Source organism: Dipodomys merriami, unplaced genomic scaffold (genome assembly GCF_024711535.1).
Source record: "Dipodomys merriami isolate MVZ:Mamm:240054 unplaced genomic scaffold, mDipMer1.0.p SCAF_138, whole genome shotgun sequence".
In the NCBI taxonomy this organism is placed as follows: Eukaryota; Metazoa; Chordata; class Mammalia; order Rodentia; family Heteromyidae; genus Dipodomys; species Dipodomys merriami.
The window spans coordinates 126-18,341 of NW_027202693.1; the positions used below are offsets into that span (position 1 = coordinate 126).

Genomic DNA, 18,216 nt, shown 5'->3' on the forward strand with positions numbered 1-18,216 from the left:
GGTCTAGACACAGCTCTGCCCTCTTTTTCCTTCTCCTGGCTGGGACAGCAGCTACCCTTCTCACGGTCTAAGCTCAGGCATTATCTCTAGGGGATGCTCCTGTCTTGGTCCATAAGCTGATTTAATGTTTCCCTTACCACCTGCTTTGCCCCCAGTGGATGCTGGACCTTCAGTATCAGTAGAACTTCAGTGATTGTTAGCTACCACTCTGAGATTTAGTCCCAGGTTTAGTATGAGACTGACTCCAGCCAAGAATGGGTCAGTGAGACTTGTTGGAAATAAAGGTCCTGGAGCTGAGCTTTCAAGAGTATGGATTGGAGCCTGGTACCAGTGACTCGTGTCTGTAAACCTAGCTACTCAGGAGGCTGAGGATTGTGGTTCAAAACCAGCCCTGGCAGGAAACTCCACAAGACTCTCATCTCCAATAAACTACTAAAAACAAACAACAACAAAAAAATCCTTGAGGGCTGGGAAGATGGCTCAGTGGTAGAGTGCTTGCCTTGCATGCATGAGGCCCTGGGTTGTATTCCTCAGCATTACATAAGTAGAAAAGGCCAGAAGGGGCACTGTGGCTCAAGTGGTAGAGCTCTATCCTTGAGCTGAAGAGGTGAGGGGCAGTGCTCAGGCCCAGAGTTCAGACCGCACGACCAACAAAAATACAAAAAACCCTGAGGTGGTTCTATGGCTCAAGTGATAGAGCATTTATGTTGAACTGAAGAAACTCAGGGACAGTGCTCAGGCCAAGTTCAAGCCCCAGGACTGGCAAAATAAATAAATAAATAAATGGATTGGCTTTTCCGGCAAAGGCACAGAATGTCCCAGAATCCCAGAATATGTTGGCACCAAGCAACAGTACAAGTCTATAGGTGGGCAGGTGATTTGGCCTGGCTCTTGTGGAATATGATGCAGAAAGACAAATTTTGGACCCGTGAGTGCTGCGAGGGATTTGCTTCCATGTACGGATAGTCCAGGAGTGCATCAAGGAAGTGGTAGTGGCTGAACTGAGACTCGAGGTTGGGTCAGAGTAGAACATAGAGAGGTTTTTACCAACTGGAAGAGCAAAGAGGCAGAAGCTGGGTTGAAGGTGGATAGATTTTGGGTTTGTTTCATTCTTAGAATTGGAGAGTATCGCACATATTTCTGATGACTGGAGTCAAGAGGAGGAGGGACAGAATGCCAGTGGGAAGGAAGGGGGACAATAGGAGAGTGGGGAACAGAGGTGCTATGTTCACAGTGAAACCTGTGAATGCTTATGACATTCTCTAAGATGGCACATGGGGCTCTGGATTAATTTGGTGGGGTGGGAATGGGGGCAGGATACGGTGGTTTTTGGAGTCAGGGTCTGAGTGATCTGAGTTCAGGTCCAGCTGCCTAGACTGGACCAGAACTAGACATAAGTAATCCTTCCCGACTAGATAGGGCATACAGATAAGTGCCACCCTGTCCCTCCTCTAGCACTTCTAAGTGACAGACAATTATGGCTTAATCCTTCTATTAGTTTTGAAAAGGAAGTTCCTCCTTTGAGCACTGCTGAAGCTTTAACACCTCTCTAATAATATTGGTTATCTTTCTGATTACAAAAATGATTTTAAAGTGGTAACTTAAAAACCAGAGTGGCTGGGAATGTGGCTTAGTAGTAGAATGCTGGCCTAGCATGCACGAAGCCCTGGGTTCCATTCCTCAGCACCTCATAAAAAAAAAAAAAAAAAAAAAAAAAAAGAAAAAGCCACAAGTGGCACTGTGGCTCAGGTAGTAGAGTGCTAGCTTTGAGCACAGTTTAAGCCCCAGGACTGGCCAAAAAAAAAAAAAAAAGAGCAAACAGGTGCCCATGTCTCATACCTGTAATCACAGCCCCACTTCAGCTTTTCCTGAGTAGTTTCTTGGAGAGAAGTGTCTCAAAGACTTTTCTGCCCAGGCTGGGTTTGAACTGTGATCCTCAGATCTTAGCCTCCTGTTGTATTTATGTATTTATTTTTGGCCAGTTCTGGGGCTTGAACTCGGTCTGGGCACTGCCCCTGAGCTTCTTTTGCTCAAGGCTATCACTACCACTTGAGCCATGACACCACTCCCTGCCTTTTCTGTGTATGTAGTACTGAGGAATTGAACCCAGAGCTTCATGCATGCTAGATAAGCACTCTACCACTAAGCTACATTCCTAGCCCCATCCTGTTGTATTTATCTTTAAGCTCAACATATTTTTGTGAAACTATACTGGTTTTAAATGTAAAGAGGAGATGAATTAAAGACAATTTCATCTTCTGTAGATAAGTGGACAGCAGTGACTGGCTTAAGACAGTTCTAAAACTGAATCCAAAGGAACTTCTGTATACAAAATGTTAACAGGTAACCCTAGCAGAGGTAGGTAAGGGTTCCTTGGTGAAATAAGTTTTGGAACTCCTTTTCCCATTCACTTCATGTTGGAGTAGGTAAGGTTCTTGGAGTACTTGGCGCAGGAAACGTTTAACTTTGTTCAGACCTTGTCTATCATTGTAGCTTTGATACCTGGACCCTATCAGACCTTACATAAATGTTAAGGGAATGGACATAAAATGGTGTGAGTGAGATCGAGTGAGAGGGCTTAGTCCATAGAAGTGCAAAGTAGTTCCCACTGGATTGATTCATTGAAAACCTGTGCCACCAAAAAAAACCCTGCACTTGGCAACTGGTAATATATAATGAAAAAGCCAAGTTTGCCCTTGATGAGCTTACATTCTATTTGGAGCAACTAACCAGCAATCCAGTAAAGAGAGAAAATATCAGGGCGATAAGTTAAGCATTGGACAGCCAGCTATCAGATGGCAGAGATTAGGAGAGGAGGTGAGAAGTACCCGTGAGCCATCATAACTTAGCAAGGAAGAAATTAAGAAGCCCAGAAGCCCAAAGGTAGGGGGCTGGGGGCTACTTTCACATCCCTTTGGCACTACATCAAATAGTGTGCCCAGTGTTTGTGTAGTTGTTTGGCAAAATGCTTTATGAGCTGTAAGGCCTACAAACCATAATTACCTCATTTGATCTTACAGTAGCCCTGTGGGGCAGGCAGAGTCTGGATCATTATCTTCATTTTATAAAGGAGGCCTTTTAGACCCAGGGAGAGGAATGGACTTGCCCAGGGTCTCACATTTAGTTAGGAATGGAATGGTGTCCTAAACCCAGGGCTCTTGGCTGGTGGCCAGGAGCTTCTTGCCACTTGGCTATCTGTGTGGGCCAGGAGAGAACTGTGGTCAACTGTTGGGAATGTGATTTGTGGGCTCCCTGAGAACTGAGGCTGAGGTCTCTGTCTCCCCCATGTGGCTCACAGGTGCTATGACAAGCGTCTGTGGCCTCGGATGGACTTGAGCCGAAGGAAGTCTCTGACCCCGCCCATGCTCAGTGGGGTAGTTCGCCGCCAGCCCAGGGCCCTGGACCTCAGCTGGACAGGTGTCTCCAAGAAGCAGCTCATGTGGCTTCTGAATCGACTGCAAGGTAAGGCAGGTGTTAAGTCATGAGAGGGGAGGACAGGGGGCTTGGTGGGGATAGAATCCTCCTAGCATCTGCTTCTAACTCCCCAGGCTTGCAGGAGTTGGTGCTCTCTGGCTGCTCCTGGCTCTCTGTCTCTGCCCTGGGCTCAGCCCCACTGCCAGCCCTACGGCTCCTGGACCTCCGCTGGATCGAAGACGTTAAAGACTCCCAGCTCCGAGAACTGCTGCTGCCTCCACCAGACACCAAACCAGGTGTGGCCTCTTTTTCAGTGGAGTGGTTTAGACAAGGGCCTCTAAGGTATCTTCTGATATGCTAAGTGTTGAGGTTTGTGAAGAAAGGGGAAAATACCTGAGTCTGAATAGCAAGGACTGTCTTGGCCAGTGTTAATTCATTCATCTGCTGTGTGCTTTGAACTATGTCTTGAAAGGATGGGGTTTTCCCAGGGACAGCAGAGAGGCATGTTCAGTGGGACAGGAGGCCCATACTGGCAGAGGGGAATACTTAGAACAGACCAGCACTTTTTCTGGCCTCCATCTCTCTTCCAAACTGGACCTAAGGGAGCCATCCAGAAGGGCACATCTGTCCGTTGTTGCCCCTGATACCTCATTGTTTCCAAGCACTCTTTGGATAAAGTTGCTGAGGCCTGACAAGGCCTGGCCCACACTGATCTATGCTATCCTTGAATTATATCTTAGCCTTCTTGCCAAGTCCTAGGGCCTTTCCTCAATAAGTCTCTTCTGTATGCTCTGTGAAGGGTAACCTCAACTCATCCTTCAGGCCTCGAGATAAATGCTGCTTCCTCTTCAAAGCCCTCCTTTATCCTGTACACATTGTGCTCAGATTGCTCAAGTGATCTCATGAAGCAAGTAATCTCATGAAGATCTGTTTTCTCCTGCTGGAGTTTTGGGATGTATGAGGTCAAAGACTCTCCCTACCCTGGCGCCTTGCTTTCTGTCTTGAAGGAATTCCTTCATTCTTGAAGGAATGAATTGAATGAGCAAACAGATCATCACAGAATTGAAGATGGGAATATGGCTTCGTGGTAGAGTGCTTGCCTAGCATGCCTGAAGCCTTGGGTTCAGTTCCTCAGTACCACATACACAGAAAAAGCTGGAAGCGGTGCTCTCACTCTCAAGCAGTAGAGCGCTAGGCTTGAGCAAAAGAAGCTCAAGGACAGTGCCCAAGCCCTGAGTTCAAGCCCCAGGACTGGCAAAAAAAAAAAAGAGGAAGCTGGGCACTAGTGGCTCATGCCTATAATCCTAACTACTCAGGAGGCTGACCTCTGAGGACAGAGGTTCAAAGCCAGCCCAGATAACTCCTATCTTTAATTAGCTACCAGAAATCTGAAGTGGCACAGTCGCTCAAAGTAGAGTGCTATGCTTGAGAAAAAGATCTCAGAAACAGTGTGCAGGCCCAAAGTTCAAACCCCATGATTGACCCCCCCCAAAAAAAAAAAATTGAATCGATCTATTCTGAGAGAAGATTTCCAAGACGAGACTTTCTAGACTCTGAAAGCATTTCTGTCTCCTTTCTCCCTGCCCGGCTGACCTTCACACAAGCTTGGAAGAGGGAGTAGGAAACAAGTGAGGGCCTTCCCATTTTCTAAATGATGCACTAGAGACCTGGCTGACTCAGCAAGGGGTTGACTGTTATAAGCCACATAGGCTGAGCCAAGACAGAGTACTTACTCAGTACTCACTCACTGTTCATTTCTGGACTTAGACTGAGCTAGAAGGTACCAGCAGGAGGGTAAGGTAGATATTAGGAATGGTGTGGTCCATGAGAAAGTGAAAAGTGCCAGCTGGTGGCAGATCAACCCCTCTTTTGTACTCATTTCAGATTGTGCTTTTTTCTTTTTTTGTGTGTCATGGGACTTGAACTCAGGGCCTGGGTGTTGTCCCTGAGCTCTTTTGCTCAAGGCTAGCAGTACTCTTACCACTTTGAGGCACAGTACTACTTCCTCCTGAGTAGCTAGGATTGCAGGCATGAACCACCAGCATCTGGCATTTGTTTGTTTTTTGTTTTCTTCTTCTTTTGGTGTTAGTCCTGGGGCTTGAACTCAGGGCCTAGCCACTGTCCTTGAGCTTTTGTGCTCTAGGCTAGTGCTCTCGCACTTGAGCCACAGCTCCACTTCTGGCTTTTTTGGAAGTTCAATGGAGAGAAGAGTCTCAATAATCGGTACCAGTGGCTCATGCCTATAAAACTAACTGTTCAGGAGGCTGAGATCTGAGGATTGATGTTTGAGCCAGACTGGGCAGAAAAGTCCCTGTAAAACTCTTATCTCCAATTAAGCTCTCAAAAATGGAAGTGTGGCTGTGTCTCAAAGTGGTAGTGTTACCTTTGAGCAAAAGAGCCCAGAGACAGTGTCCAGGCCCTGAGCTGAAGCCCCATAACTGACATAGAAAGAGAGATGGAGACTAACTTACTTATAAGACTTCCATACCCAGATTGGCTTTTAGCCAGGATCCCCAGGTCTCAGCCTTATAACTAGCTAGGATTACAGGGTATGAGCCACCAGTACTTGGCAGACTGTGTCCTTTAAAAAAATTTAAAAAAATATTTTGCCATTATTGAGGCATGAACTCAGTGCCCGATGCTCTTGCGTAGCTGTTTTGCTCAAGGCTAGTATTCTACCACTGAGTTACTCTTCTACTTCCAGCTTTTTGGAGGCAAGAATTTTATGGATTTGTCTGCCCAGAGCTGATTCTGACCCACAATCCTCAGATCTTAGCCTTCTGAATAGTTAGGATTACAGGCATGAGCCACCTGCACCTGGCAGATTGTTCCCTTTTTCAGCAGCTTATAAAGGCCCACAGGCCTCTTGTCCCTCTCATAGCAGCTTGTGAAGGCATTTTACTCCATGGATTTTGTCCTCTGCCTCATGTATTTCTCTTCTGCTGTGCTCTTTATATTTTAAGCCATTGGAGGCCTACCTAAATGCGATCACCATAGGAAAGCCCTCCCTGATCTATGCTCTTCTCCCTACAAGCACTCAGGGCTTTGCACTAGTGGCTTTTGGCTTTGGCCCATCTGTAAATATCCCTCTGCAGGCTCTTAGCTCTTCAGAGATAAGAAGTAGACTTCATGGTGTGGCTGTTGAGTGCCTGCAGATGTGGGCTGGAGGTAAACAGCTCATGTGTTGGAGCTGGGCATTAGGGACTGCCAATAACCATCATGCTACTGCCATTCATTGGCAGGTGGGAATTGGAGCCCTGTTGCTTAATCTGACAGGTTCTCAATTTCTTTATAAAAATGTCCTTTTTAAGAGTGTGCTAGCCTTGAGCTGAAGAGCTCAGGGACAGCGCCCAGGCCCAGAGTTCAGGCCCCACAACTGACAAAAACAAAAACAAAAAATGTCCTTTTTGTACTGCTAGTCATTCATGTAAGAAAAATGGTAACACCATGCAGATTTGATAAAAATCCTTTTTAAAGGCTAGTCTTGAGTCTTGACGTGATGGAGGTTCTCTCAAGGCTAAGCTGGTGCATCAAAGGTAGATAGCACTATGGTAAGAGTTGAGACTCAGTCACCAGGTCTTGGTCTCTTGCTCTGATACAGTGTTTATATCATGTGATCAAGACACAGGGCTTTTCCATCTGAGCCTTAGTTTTCACAAGTATAAACAAGGATGATGATCCCATTGATGTGAGCTTTAAAGGGTGGTCTCCGGTCCAGTGACATCATCTTAGGAAAACTTGGTAGAAAAGTAAAGCTCAAGCTAGCTAGATTGATGCAACCCTGCGGTGGGGCTGGGGCAACAATCAGGCTTCTGAGAGTCAGTAACATGGAAGAAAGGCAGACCATGTGCTCTGATGTGAGGAGGAGAGGATAAGACTCTTCACCCTGGAGATGTGGGAAGAGGAAGCCTCTGAAATCAGACCTGAAGGCCAGGCAGTTTGTTAGGTATGAGTGGCCAGGTGGCCTATCGTGAGGATAAAGTTTGAAGTTAGGTGCCCAGAGATAAGACCTTATAGGAATGTTCTACCTAGGAGACTGGACTAATTTGAAGTGATCTCAGAGCTTCTAGTGAAGGAGGGAGGTCATCACATTTGTGCTTGAGAATGGCTCCCTGTGGGTGCTAGGAAGAAGAGAGACTGAAGGGAGTTCAGTCTCAGTTCAGGAAAGAGTGGTGTGGATGCAGAATGGTGACAAGGGGTTTTGGAGAGCTCCAGGTGGTGACTTACTAATGCAGAGGGAGGAGGGAGTGGAGCCAGGGCTGGTAGTGCCTTCAGAGCTGCTCTCGTGTGTAGGACAAATGGCAGATGATGTGTTGAGCGCTCCACTGGGTCAGTGACTGGGGAGAGAGCAGTGGTTAAAAAAAAAAATCTTATATTCATGGAACTGACATTCTCATGGGGGAAGCAGAAGACGTCTAAGTAAAAATGTGTGCAGTATGTCAGATGCCAAGAAAAGGGCAGAGTGCAGGGAAGTGGTGGGGGCGTGAGGAATGTTCTGGTGTCAGAGGGCTCATGGGAGGTCTTCCTGGGGAGGTGATGGGGGCAGTGAACAGATTCAGGGGCTCAGGTCTGTGGGGCTTAGGAAAAGAGCAAGCCCCTGGGAGGCCAGCAGAGGGAGGTTTACATGTTGTGGGAGATGGGGAGGAATGTGGGTGTGGAAAAGAGCAGTTTGGGTGCCTTGATGAAAAGGTGGAAGGGGCATAGAGTGCTGACTCTTCTCTACCTGCCCAGGGCAAACAGAGAACCGTGGGCGGCTACAGGGGGTGGCAGAGCTGCGCCTGGCAGGCCTGGAGCTGACTGATGCCTCCCTGCGGCTCCTGCTGCGCCATGCTCCCCAGCTGAGTGCCCTGGACCTTAGCCACTGCGCCCATGTCGGGGACCCCAGTGTCCACCTCCTCACAGCTCCCACATCCCCACTCCGAGAGACCTTGGTGCACCTCAATCTTGCTGGTAAGCACTATTCCCTGCCCCTCTGGCTGACCCTCTGGCTCTTATGACTCCTGACTCTCACCTCCTCATCTACCTGGTCTCATGCACTATCCCATCCCCAGGTTGCCACCGCCTCACGGATCACTGCCTCCCATTGTTCCGTCGCTGCCCACGTCTACGCCGCCTTGACCTGCGCTCCTGCCGCCAGCTCTCACCTGAAGCTTGTGCTCGTCTGGCAGCTGCCGGGCCCCCAGGCCCCTTCCGCTGTCCAGAGGAGAAGCTGCTTCTCAAAGACAGCTAGTTGGGTGCCCCCCACCCTCCCTCCCCCAGGACTCACCAGGAGACTGAACCTTAGCCTTCATTTCACCCCCTGCTGGGAGGCCAGGTTTACCCACCCCCCCAGCCCCCCTTAGTACTTGGGATTCCTGAGTTTTATGACTTGAGATTCCTGCCCAGGGACTCCAGCCAGCTTCCCCCTTCTCTTCCCCTGTGTTGATATCTCTAGGGGTCTCTCCTCCTCATCTCCACCCTCTTCCACCTGCTTCATTGTCTATCCCTTGGGGGGAGTGGGTCAGAGGAACTGGGGGGTGCTGAGCCAAAGGGATGGTGGGAGGGGGGGGTTAGGTGCAAGTCTAAGCGGGGGAGAATGGGAAAGGGTATCTGCATACAGATTCTGGGAGCCAGGGGGCTGGGGGAGGTGGAGGATGGGTGGGGGGAGGGCAGAAAGCAGACCACCAAGGGTGCGCAGGGAATGAAGACCAGATAATTGGAGTTGGGGGGTGGGATGGAGCAAAAAAGGGAAACCAGAGGAGCGACTAGGATTCAGGTGTCAGAGGTAGGGGGCTCCAGGAGCCTGGCAATACAGGGCCGAGTGGGGTGGGAAATGACAAGAACAGGTATGCGGGCAGTAGTATCCCCTCTGGGAGGTCACCCCTCTCCTTTCCCCCTGCCCAGATTTCATTTCCTTCCCCCGACCCTGACTCCTTGAACGTCACTGAAAATGGCAGCTATTGCGAGGAGTGGGGGCCACGGGTGTATTTGCTGTCAAGCTCGTGGCCCAGGGGAGTGGTGAGGGGTACCCCAGCCCCTTGCCTGCTTCTCCGCACAATACTTGAACATTCATCTGTACTGAAGTGTTACTTGAACCGGGGGAACCTCGGACCTGGGGGAGCCAGAGTGTGATGGGCCTGGACCAGCTTGGCTCTTCCCACTCTTTCATCGTCATGGAAACTTGTATCCCATTTGCCCAGGGAACTGCCACTCCTGATTGCCATGGAAATAGCAGCCAATGGACACCTCCTGATGCCAGTGCTAAGGCTGGAAATGGCCCCTCTCAGTTGCCATGGGAACTTAGTAACAGACTCTTGGCCCTCTACCCCAGCCCCTCCTTCCAGCATGGGGGCGGGGCCTCGGGAACCAGAGGGAGGAGTTGGGGCCAGGTCCTGCCCCCAGCCCCGGCCTCCGGGGAAGCCGGGTTGTACCATGTAGGGGAGGGGGGAATCTATCCACATACCTCAGGTAACAGGGAGGTGCGGGGTGGGGGGAGGGACAGGGTGGACCAAAGGCCGGAGGGGAGGGGTCCTGGGGATGGCGAGAGGCCTGAGGATGGGGCCGCTTGGGGGAGGGGGAGGAGGCCGCCCGGCGAGGGGCAGGTGAGGGACCAAGCCGGGCTGGGCCCCGGGTCTATACAATACGGTTTGCTATAAAACTCAAAATCTTCCAGCCGGGGCAAAGAGTTCTTGCGTTTGTTTCTGTGCAGCGTGGCGGGCGTGGGGCGCTCCTCCGTCTCTTTCCGTGGGTCTTTCTGGATGGATCTGGGCGGTTCCTAAGGGAGGAAGGGTTCGTCTCTCCCGAGTTCACTGTTGTTGGGAAGAACATGGAAGGCTGGACACCTGGAGAGGGCCAGGCGTGCTCTGGAGTGACCCCTCACGCCCTGACCTAGGCGGGGCTGGAGCGGTGGCCGCGGCTCGGGCGCCCGCCTACTTCGGAACACGGGGGTCGCCAGGTCCCTCGGCATCTCCGTCCACGGCCGGGACTGGGGGGCCCGTCCCGGCTCCACCCCATCATGTGGCCGCCCAGCCCCGCCTCTGCCCCAGTTCCTGTTTCGGCCTCCGCTAGCCCGGCTCGGCCCTCAGTCCCCGCGCCTCCCCCGCCGTGCCAGGGCCGCCTCTCCCCGGGCGCCCGCCACCCACGCCCGCCGGTGCCGTGCCGTGCCGCGCGCGCGAGCCATGAGGACGCCCGCCGGCCCGGCCGCTCCGTGACCGCCCGGCGCGTGCTGCCGCCGCCCCCGCGATGAAGGGCGGCGAGGGGGACGCGGGCGAGCAGGCCCCGCTGAACCCCGAGGTCGAGAGCCCCGCGGGCTCCGCCACGTACCGGGAGTTCGTGCACCGCGGCTACCTGGACCTCATGGGGGCCAGTCAGCACTCGCTGCGGGCGCTCAGCTGGCGCCGCCTCTACCTCAGCCGGGCCAAGCTCAAGGCCTCCAGCCGCACGTCGGCCCTGCTGTCGGGCTTCGCCATGGTGAGGGGTGGACAGGGCACCCGGGGCGGGCTTGGGAGCACGTGCGGGGCGCGGGGCAGCGGGAAGGCGGCACAGAGGGACGCGAAGGCCGAGTTCCTAAAGGGGGAACTGAAGGAGGCCTCTGTGCTGGGGCCACAGGACCCATGGCGGCCTCGTGGAAGAAGCTGGGTAAACACATCAGTGGGGATACACAGGCCAGGCTGGGGCCAACGGATGCAAAAGGAACATGTTCCTGGCAGAAGTACTTAGTTGCTCAGTACTCCTGAGACGTTTGAAGGGCAGATCGGGGGTGGATGGAGGACTGTGCCCACAGTGCCAGGGGACAGGGAGAATTCGCTGCGTGGAAGAGTCCCTCAGCTGAAGGAGGGTCTATCCCCACGAAGGACAGGGGCGTCCCCTGGACAAACACAAAGGGTCCAAACTACCCAGGAAAACTTTGAGATGAGATGATGTAGGCCAGGAAGCCGCTGGGGAAGGAAGCTGATGAGGGAGCTGATAAATGATTCGCAGGCTGATAAACTGCAGGTGTGAGTGGGTGTGATCAGCCAACGGTCTCAGCGGTGGCCTTGGAGGGGAATGGTAGGAGGATTCCTGCAATAGACCTAAGTTCTGACTCCTCCCTGCTAGTGGCCAGCGGGGTGGCCGTGGACAGGCCTCCACTCCCTTGCTACTATCCAGCGGGAAGTTTTGAGATCATGAGGGTGCATCTCTGCCCAGCTCCTGCCCAAGGAGGAGCTGTGATTCTTGACATCTGAACCTCTGGGTTCAGGTGTGTTAGGACCAGACCTACATGCGAGGGGAGGCTCAGACCAGCGTGTTAACTGGGCAGGTGTAGAAGCGGAGCATATTGGAGTCTTTCTCCCCTTCATCCAAGGAAGGAGAAGCAGGCCCAAGAGGGTCTTTGGGGAAAGGGCTCTGGTGTGGGTGGATGCACCGTCAGAGGTAGGGAGGTAGGCTCAGCACTGGGTGACTGGGTTTGGTCCCTGCCCCTCTGTGTGACACATCCTCCGTATTTGAACAATGACAGGAAAAGTCTGGAACCATAAGGGTTATCCTAGGCCTGTGGTGTTCTATTTTGGGAGAGGGTTGTTCAGAATGCACAGAACAGTCCATCCTCCCTGATAAGGACATGTGGAGACAGGGAGTCAACGCCCCTTCATCTGCACAGATCACAAGGAGAAGGGAGGCCCCTTGTCCCCAGTGCCATGCACATGGTTGAGGAGGGCAGTAGCCCCTCGGTCCAGCCTGTTCCCTAAGGGACAGTCTGGCCTGCTGCAGGACCTGCTGCACAGGTTGCTGGGGTGACAGCTAAAGAGCCTGAGTCTTCTCTACAGGATGAAGAGGCTGGTGTGGGCAGGTTCTAGAGGCAAAACTGGCACCACCCCTGGCACAGGGGAGCAAGGCTAGGCCAGGCCCTGGGGGAAACCAGGACTAAACCTGGCCCATATCTTCACCTGCTGGCATCAGCTATGGCCCAGTTTCCCAAAATACTCAGCCTGGTCTCTTCCACCACCGCCTTCCTAAACCTTCCTTCTCACAACCTGAGAGCAACCAGGAATGGGGAAAGATCCTATTCTTGAAATCCAGGTGCCCAAGTTACAATAACATTATGCAAATTGTATTCAACTGTCACTGTGTAGTGTGTGTGTGTGTGTGTGTGTGTGTGTGTGTGTGTGTGTGTGTGTGTGTATGTTGCTGAGGTTTGAACTCAGGGCTTATGATCACGAGGCAGGAACTCTACCACTTAAGCCAAACCCCATGCCCAGGGCTTTTTTTTGGGGGGGGGTGTCCAGTCGTGGGGCCTGAACTCTGGGCCTGGGTACTGTCCCTCAGCTCTTCAGCTCAAGGCTAGCACTCTACCACTTGAGCCACAGCGCCACTTCCGGCTTTTTTCTTTTTGCTTATGTGGTGCTGAGGAATTGAACCCAGGGCCTCAGGCATGCAAGGCAAGTGCTCTACCACTGAGCCACCTTCCCAGCCCCACCCAGGGCTTTTTATGTGCATCATTTACCTGTTATTCTGTGAAAGGGTAACACTACCATGACCATTTTTACTGATGACAAAAGGGTGGCTCACTGGTGGCTCACATCTGGAATCCTAGCTTCTCAGGAGCCTGAGATCTGAGGATAGCAGTTGAAAGCCAGCACAATATATGAGACTCTTCTCCAAAAGCCAGAAGTGAGGTATGGCCTAAGTGGTACAGCATCAGCCTTGAGCAAAAAAGCAAGTCAAGGAAAAGTGTGAGGCCCTGAGTTCAAATCCTGGTAATAGCGCACATTTGCACACACACACAGACACACAGACACACAGACACACAGACACACAGACACACACACACACACACACACACACACACACCAAGATTCTACACGTGGCAGAATATATACTTAAACTTTAAGCAATCTTATCTCTAGAGTCCACAAATTTGTACATGCCCAGAACAGAATCATTAACTCACTTGTTTGCAAAAGCCAGATAGGTGTGAGGTGAATGCCAAGTTGACGGGGTAGGGACATGTATGTGATCAAGGGACCCCATGACTTGTCTCGAGGAAGTCGTCATTCAACTCTGAACTGATGGCTGCCGTGCTGGAACGTGAGCCTAGTGTGACCAGATCTGCCAAGTTTTCAGGAAGATCTGGAAACAGGGATATTTATATGACTCCTCTTGAGTTTTAAAAACTGGAAACTTACTCAGTTTTTTTTTAAAAAAGCACACTGTGTGAGCCAACCAAAATATGCCTGAAGCTGGCTTTGATTCATGGTGTACCAATTTGCAGACTCTGATCTTGGAGTTTATGATCAACTATAATAAAGACAGCAAACATCTATTCATTTATTTGGGAGTGACTACGTGCTAGAGTTGTTCTTAACACTCAGTGTATGCTATTTAGCTTTCTCAACAACCCAATGAAGTAGGTAGGTGTTAGTATCAGTTTCCATTCTCCAGATAGGAAATTGAGGTACAGAGAGAACTAAGCCACTGGTTGAAAATTATACAGCTGCTGGACATCGTGATACATGCCTGAAAGCCCAGATATTCTGGGGGCTGAGGCAGGAGAGTGATTCATTTAAAGCCATCCTGAACAATTCAACCAAGATCCTATCTTAAAAAAAAAAAAAAGCTAGGCACCAGTGGCTCACACCTGTAATCTTAACTATTCATGAGGCTGAGATCTGGGGATTGCAGTTCAAAGCCAGTCCTGGCAGAAAAGGCTATGAGACTGTTATTTCCAATTAATCACTAGAAAACTGGAAATTGCACTGTGGCTTAAAGTGGTAGAGTACTAGCAAAAAGAGCAAAAATTGCTCAGGGACAGCACCCATATCCTGAGTTCAAGCCCCATGACTGGCACAACAAAGAAAAAGATTGCATAGCTTGTAGAGCTGAGAGTGAACCCTAGTCATACACCTTGTGTCTTTTAACTTCTATGAGATGATCAAGTCAAACTCAAAAACATGTAATCTAAGCTGGTCCCAGCATAGGACAAAGCCCTTTAAGATTGAGAGCTTTAGGCAAGGTGCTATCCTTGAGCAAAAAGGCCAGTGACAGCATCCATGCCCTGAGTTCAAGACCAGGACCAGAACCACAACCAAAAAGGATTGAGAACCTTCCTTCTGTCAGGCACTGTTCTGGGTCCTACATATATAGATGCTATGGGTCCTAATAAGTAAACCACCTCCTTACGATCAAGCACTCAATCATCCCCTTTTGTGCCCACAGGTGGCCATGGTGGAGGTACAGCTGGAGAGTAATCATGAATACCCACCAGGCCTGCTGGTCGCCTTTAGCGCCTGTACCACTGTATTAGTGGCTGTGCACCTCTTTGCCCTCATGGTCTCCACGTGTTTGCTGCCCCACATTGAAGCTGTGAGCAACATCCACAACCTCAACTCTGTCCACCAGTCACCACACCAGCGACTCCACCGCTATGTGGAACTCGCCTGGGGTTTCTCCACTGCCTTGGGCACTTTTCTCTTCCTGGCTGAAGTTGTCTTGGTGGGTTGGGTCAAATTTGTGCCCATTGGGGCTCCCCTGGACACATCGGCTCCCATGGTACCTACGTCTCAGGTGCCATCCGTGACCACCTCCTTCAATCCATCTTCCAACCTCCCAGCATCCTCTGCTTCTATAGCCCCTTCACGGACTGAGTCTCCTAAGAACTGCCCACCCCGGCAAGTGTGTGGTGGTGGGGCCCACGGGCCCGGCTGGCAGGCAGCTATGGCTTCCACAGCCATCATGGTGCCAGTAGGACTTGTGTTTGTGGCCTTTGCCCTGCATTTTTACCGCTCTTTGGTGGCCCACAAGACAGACCGGCATAAGCAAGAGCTGGAGGAGCTGAGTCGCCTGCAGGGGGAGCTGCAGGCTGTGTGAGCCTGGCATCAGCCTCTACTGTGAGATCTGCCTCCCTCAGGTCTGGAAGGGCTCTGGGGCCTGCAGACCATCCTTACCCTTGGCTGGAGTCACTCCTTGTGGCCCCTCTCAGGTGGCCAGATTACTGTGGCCATGGACGGAGAGGCGGGGGTGGGGGGAGGTCTCACCTTCCCAGAGATGTTTCCTGTCAGTCCATGGGTTTTGTAAGCTCTATTTTGTCTAGCTGGGAGGAACAAGAAGGCAAGTAGAATCCTCAGTTCAGGGATCCTGGGGACTGCTGAGAGAGGAGGGTGACCTTAGTGAGACTTTTGGTGCCTACCGTCAACATCTTACTTCTCTATAGGATGGCTAGGTCAGAAGGTGACACACGCACACAACTGCCCCTAGGCAGTCAGCCTTTGCTCCGGCTATGTGGAATCTATATTACAGTTGTGTGCCAGTACTAGGGCTTAAACTCAGGGCCTAGGTGCTGTACCTTAGCTTTTTTGCTCCTAGGTTCTTGGTGGCTAATTGGAGATTGGAGTCTTCTACAGTTTCCTGCTCCAGCTGCCTTTGAACCTTAATCCTCAGATTTCAGCCTCCTGAGTAGCTCGGATTACAAGTGTGAGCCACCGCCATCTGGCACAGTTGGCATTTTGATAGGCTCCACATTCTTGCTTTATCTGCTTTGGGTGTCTCTGGGTATTGGGTCAGCTTCTTTCCTAAAAGGAGACACCCTGTTTTTGGAGATTCAAGCCCACCCCTCAGTGGGCTCACACACCTCTGGATCTGATTCTCCCTTGAGTGTTTCAGGGGGGGAGGGTGTCTTTGAAGACCAAGGGCCTATGAGCCCTATTTGATTCTAGCAAGGTTTGGGGAAGGCAGTTTTAAGGGAGAAGGTCAGTCCTTTGACACTGAATTTTTCATTTTTTTTTGAGGGGTCTGAAACTGGGACTTGAACTCGGTACCTAATATTTTCACTCATTGGCTAGCACTCTACCAACTGAGCAACACCTCCAACCCCTGACACTGAATTTTCGATCCACCTAGTTTTGTATAATAAAAGTGTGTTTCACAGATATCCTTGTAGCTGCGAATGGGATGACGGGAGGCCTTTTGGATAAGGTTACTTATTCTGGCTGAGAATGTGGCTTAGTGGTGGAGCGCTTGCCTAGCATACGTGAAGCCCTAGGTTCGATTCCTCAGAACCATATAAACACAAAAAAAAACAGAAGTGGTGCTGTGGTTCAAGTGGTAGAGCGCTAGCCTTGAGCAAAAGAAGCTCAAGGACAGTGCCCAGGCCCTGAGTTCAAGCCCAGGACTAGCAAAATAAATAAATATTTACAGGTTACTTATTCCTAAGAGCCAAGTAGAGGTGAGTATACCTAATAGGGAGAGGGTCCAGGTATAACAAGGACCAGTAGTTTCTTAATCTGGAAAAAGTTATTCCAAGTCTAAGACTTTTGAACTTTTGAATCTCCATGATCTCTTCCATTCAGGATTTGAAGACACTTTTTTTTTCTTGAGTCAATACTACATCCTAAGGAACTTCTCATAGGCTGTCCCATTTCACCCTCTCAAACACTTCAAGAGACAATTGTGTTATTTGTTTGTTTACAGTGGAAAAACACGATAGAGAATAGGAAGATGAGGCCCACGTGGGCTGATGATCTTGACCAAAGCTAGGCAGTGAGCAAGTCAGTGGGACTGAGCTTGGATTACCGTTCCTGTCACATGAGAATCTTTCTGATTGAAAACAGGAATCAGTACCTTTCAACTTCAAGGAACCTCATATCATCTCCTCTGCCTTCATGTAGATTTATTTTTTTCAGTCTTATTTCCTCTGTAATTTTAAACAGCCCTAATCCTCTGTCTTTTATTCTTGTGGCAGGAGACCTTGGACAAATGCTGTCCTTATTACTTAAAATAAAAAAACCAAAACAGGCTTCAAAAACCTCTCCTGCACTGTTCTGATATCTTCAATATGTCTTCTGTGACAAAAATTACCCTCATTTTTTGAAGAAGTGGACACTCGAGGTCATACAGTGACGGACTGTTGCGGAGATGCAGTAGGTTCTGGGCATACTCTGGAGGGTAGTTCCTCTAGACACCAGGGCACCTGTATCTAAACAAGATATAAGGTTACTCAGAGCCTTGCCTCTGTGGCTTATGTCTATAATCTTAGCTACTCAGAAGGCTGAGACAGAATGATTCAGATTCGAAGCTAGCCCTGGTGGAACAATTGATGAGTCTCTGATCTCCAATTAACCAGCAAAAAGCCAGAAGTGACGGTGTAACAAGTGGTAGAACACCAGCCATGAGCAAAAAGCCAAGCAAGAGAGGCTCTGAGTTCAAGTCGAGGAAGAGGAGAAAGGAGGAGGAAGAGAGAAAAACAGTCCTGTTTTAGGGCCACCTCAGCTCTAGGATCCTAAATTAAAAGCTGGGGTGAGGATGCTTGGATTCCTAAGTATATCCATTTATTTAGGTATCTCTGCATATATTATCTATCTATCTATCTATCTATCTATCTATCTGTCTGTCTGTCTGTCTATCTATCTATCTATCTATCTATCTATCTATCTATCTATATCTATCTATCTATGGCGTCAGTTTGGGGGCTAGAAGTAGAGGGAGAGCTGTCCCTGAGATTTTTTTTTTTTTTTTTGCTCAAGGCTAGAGCTTTACCCTTTGAGCCACAGCGCCATTTCCAGCTTCTAGGAGTCTCACAGACTTTCCTGCCCAGGCTGGCTTCAAGCCATGATCTTCAGCTCTCAGCCTCCGGCGTAGGATCTTTATTTTTTGTACACTTAGGGGACTCGAGACTCAGAACCCTGAGACCACCTAACACCCACCAGGGGTGGACTGAGCCTGGGAAAGCGCTGCGCCTCGGTCAGACCTCCCGTCTCCCCATCCGTCAGATGGGCCGAACCCCTCCTCGACGTTGCCTGCAGAATCAGGCAAACGGCCTGAGTCACCATCGCTCCCGGGGGCATTTTTTTC

General features: G+C 50.4%; 2 protein-coding genes across 2 annotated transcripts; both read left to right on the top strand.

Moving 5' to 3' along the window:
• The first annotated feature begins 3,281 nt into the window (after positions 1 to 3,281).
• On the top strand, positions 3,282 to 8,940 carry LOC138825537 (F-box/LRR-repeat protein 19-like). Its single transcript, XM_070020164.1, has 4 exons — positions 3,282 to 3,462; positions 3,549 to 3,710; positions 8,146 to 8,364; positions 8,466 to 8,940. The coding sequence occupies exons 1-4, from the start codon at positions 3,327 to 3,329 to the stop codon at positions 8,642 to 8,644; spliced, it is 696 nt and encodes a 231-aa protein (XP_069876265.1). The 5' UTR covers positions 3,282 to 3,326; the 3' UTR covers positions 8,645 to 8,940.
• Positions 8,941 to 10,479: 1,539 nt separating this feature from the next.
• On the top strand, positions 10,480 to 16,295 carry LOC138825554 (protein orai-3). The gene is made up of 2 exons (XM_070020184.1): positions 10,480 to 10,863; positions 14,587 to 16,295. The coding sequence occupies exons 1-2, from the start codon at positions 10,636 to 10,638 to the stop codon at positions 15,235 to 15,237; spliced, it is 879 nt and encodes a 292-aa protein (XP_069876285.1). The 5' UTR covers positions 10,480 to 10,635; the 3' UTR covers positions 15,238 to 16,295.
• The last annotated feature ends 1,921 nt before the right edge of the window (positions 16,296 to 18,216 follow it).

Excerpts from the sequence above, each read along its gene's own strand:
- LOC138825537 (XM_070020164.1), top strand. The coding sequence starts at position 3,327 with ATGGACTTGAGCCGAAGGAAGTCTCTGACCCCGCCCATGCTCAGTGGG. Across the intron at positions 3,463-3,548 it reads GCTTCTGAATCGACTGCAAG|GCTTGCAGGAGTTGGTGCTC; the intron begins GTAAGGCAGGTG and ends CTAACTCCCCAG. Across the intron at positions 8,365-8,465 it reads GGTGCACCTCAATCTTGCTG|GTTGCCACCGCCTCACGGAT; the intron begins GTAAGCACTATT and ends TCCCATCCCCAG.
- LOC138825554 (XM_070020184.1), top strand. The coding sequence starts at position 10,636 with ATGAAGGGCGGCGAGGGGGACGCGGGCGAGCAGGCCCCGCTGAACCCC. Across the intron at positions 10,864-14,586 it reads TGCTGTCGGGCTTCGCCATG|GTGGCCATGGTGGAGGTACA; the intron begins GTGAGGGGTGGA and ends TTGTGCCCACAG.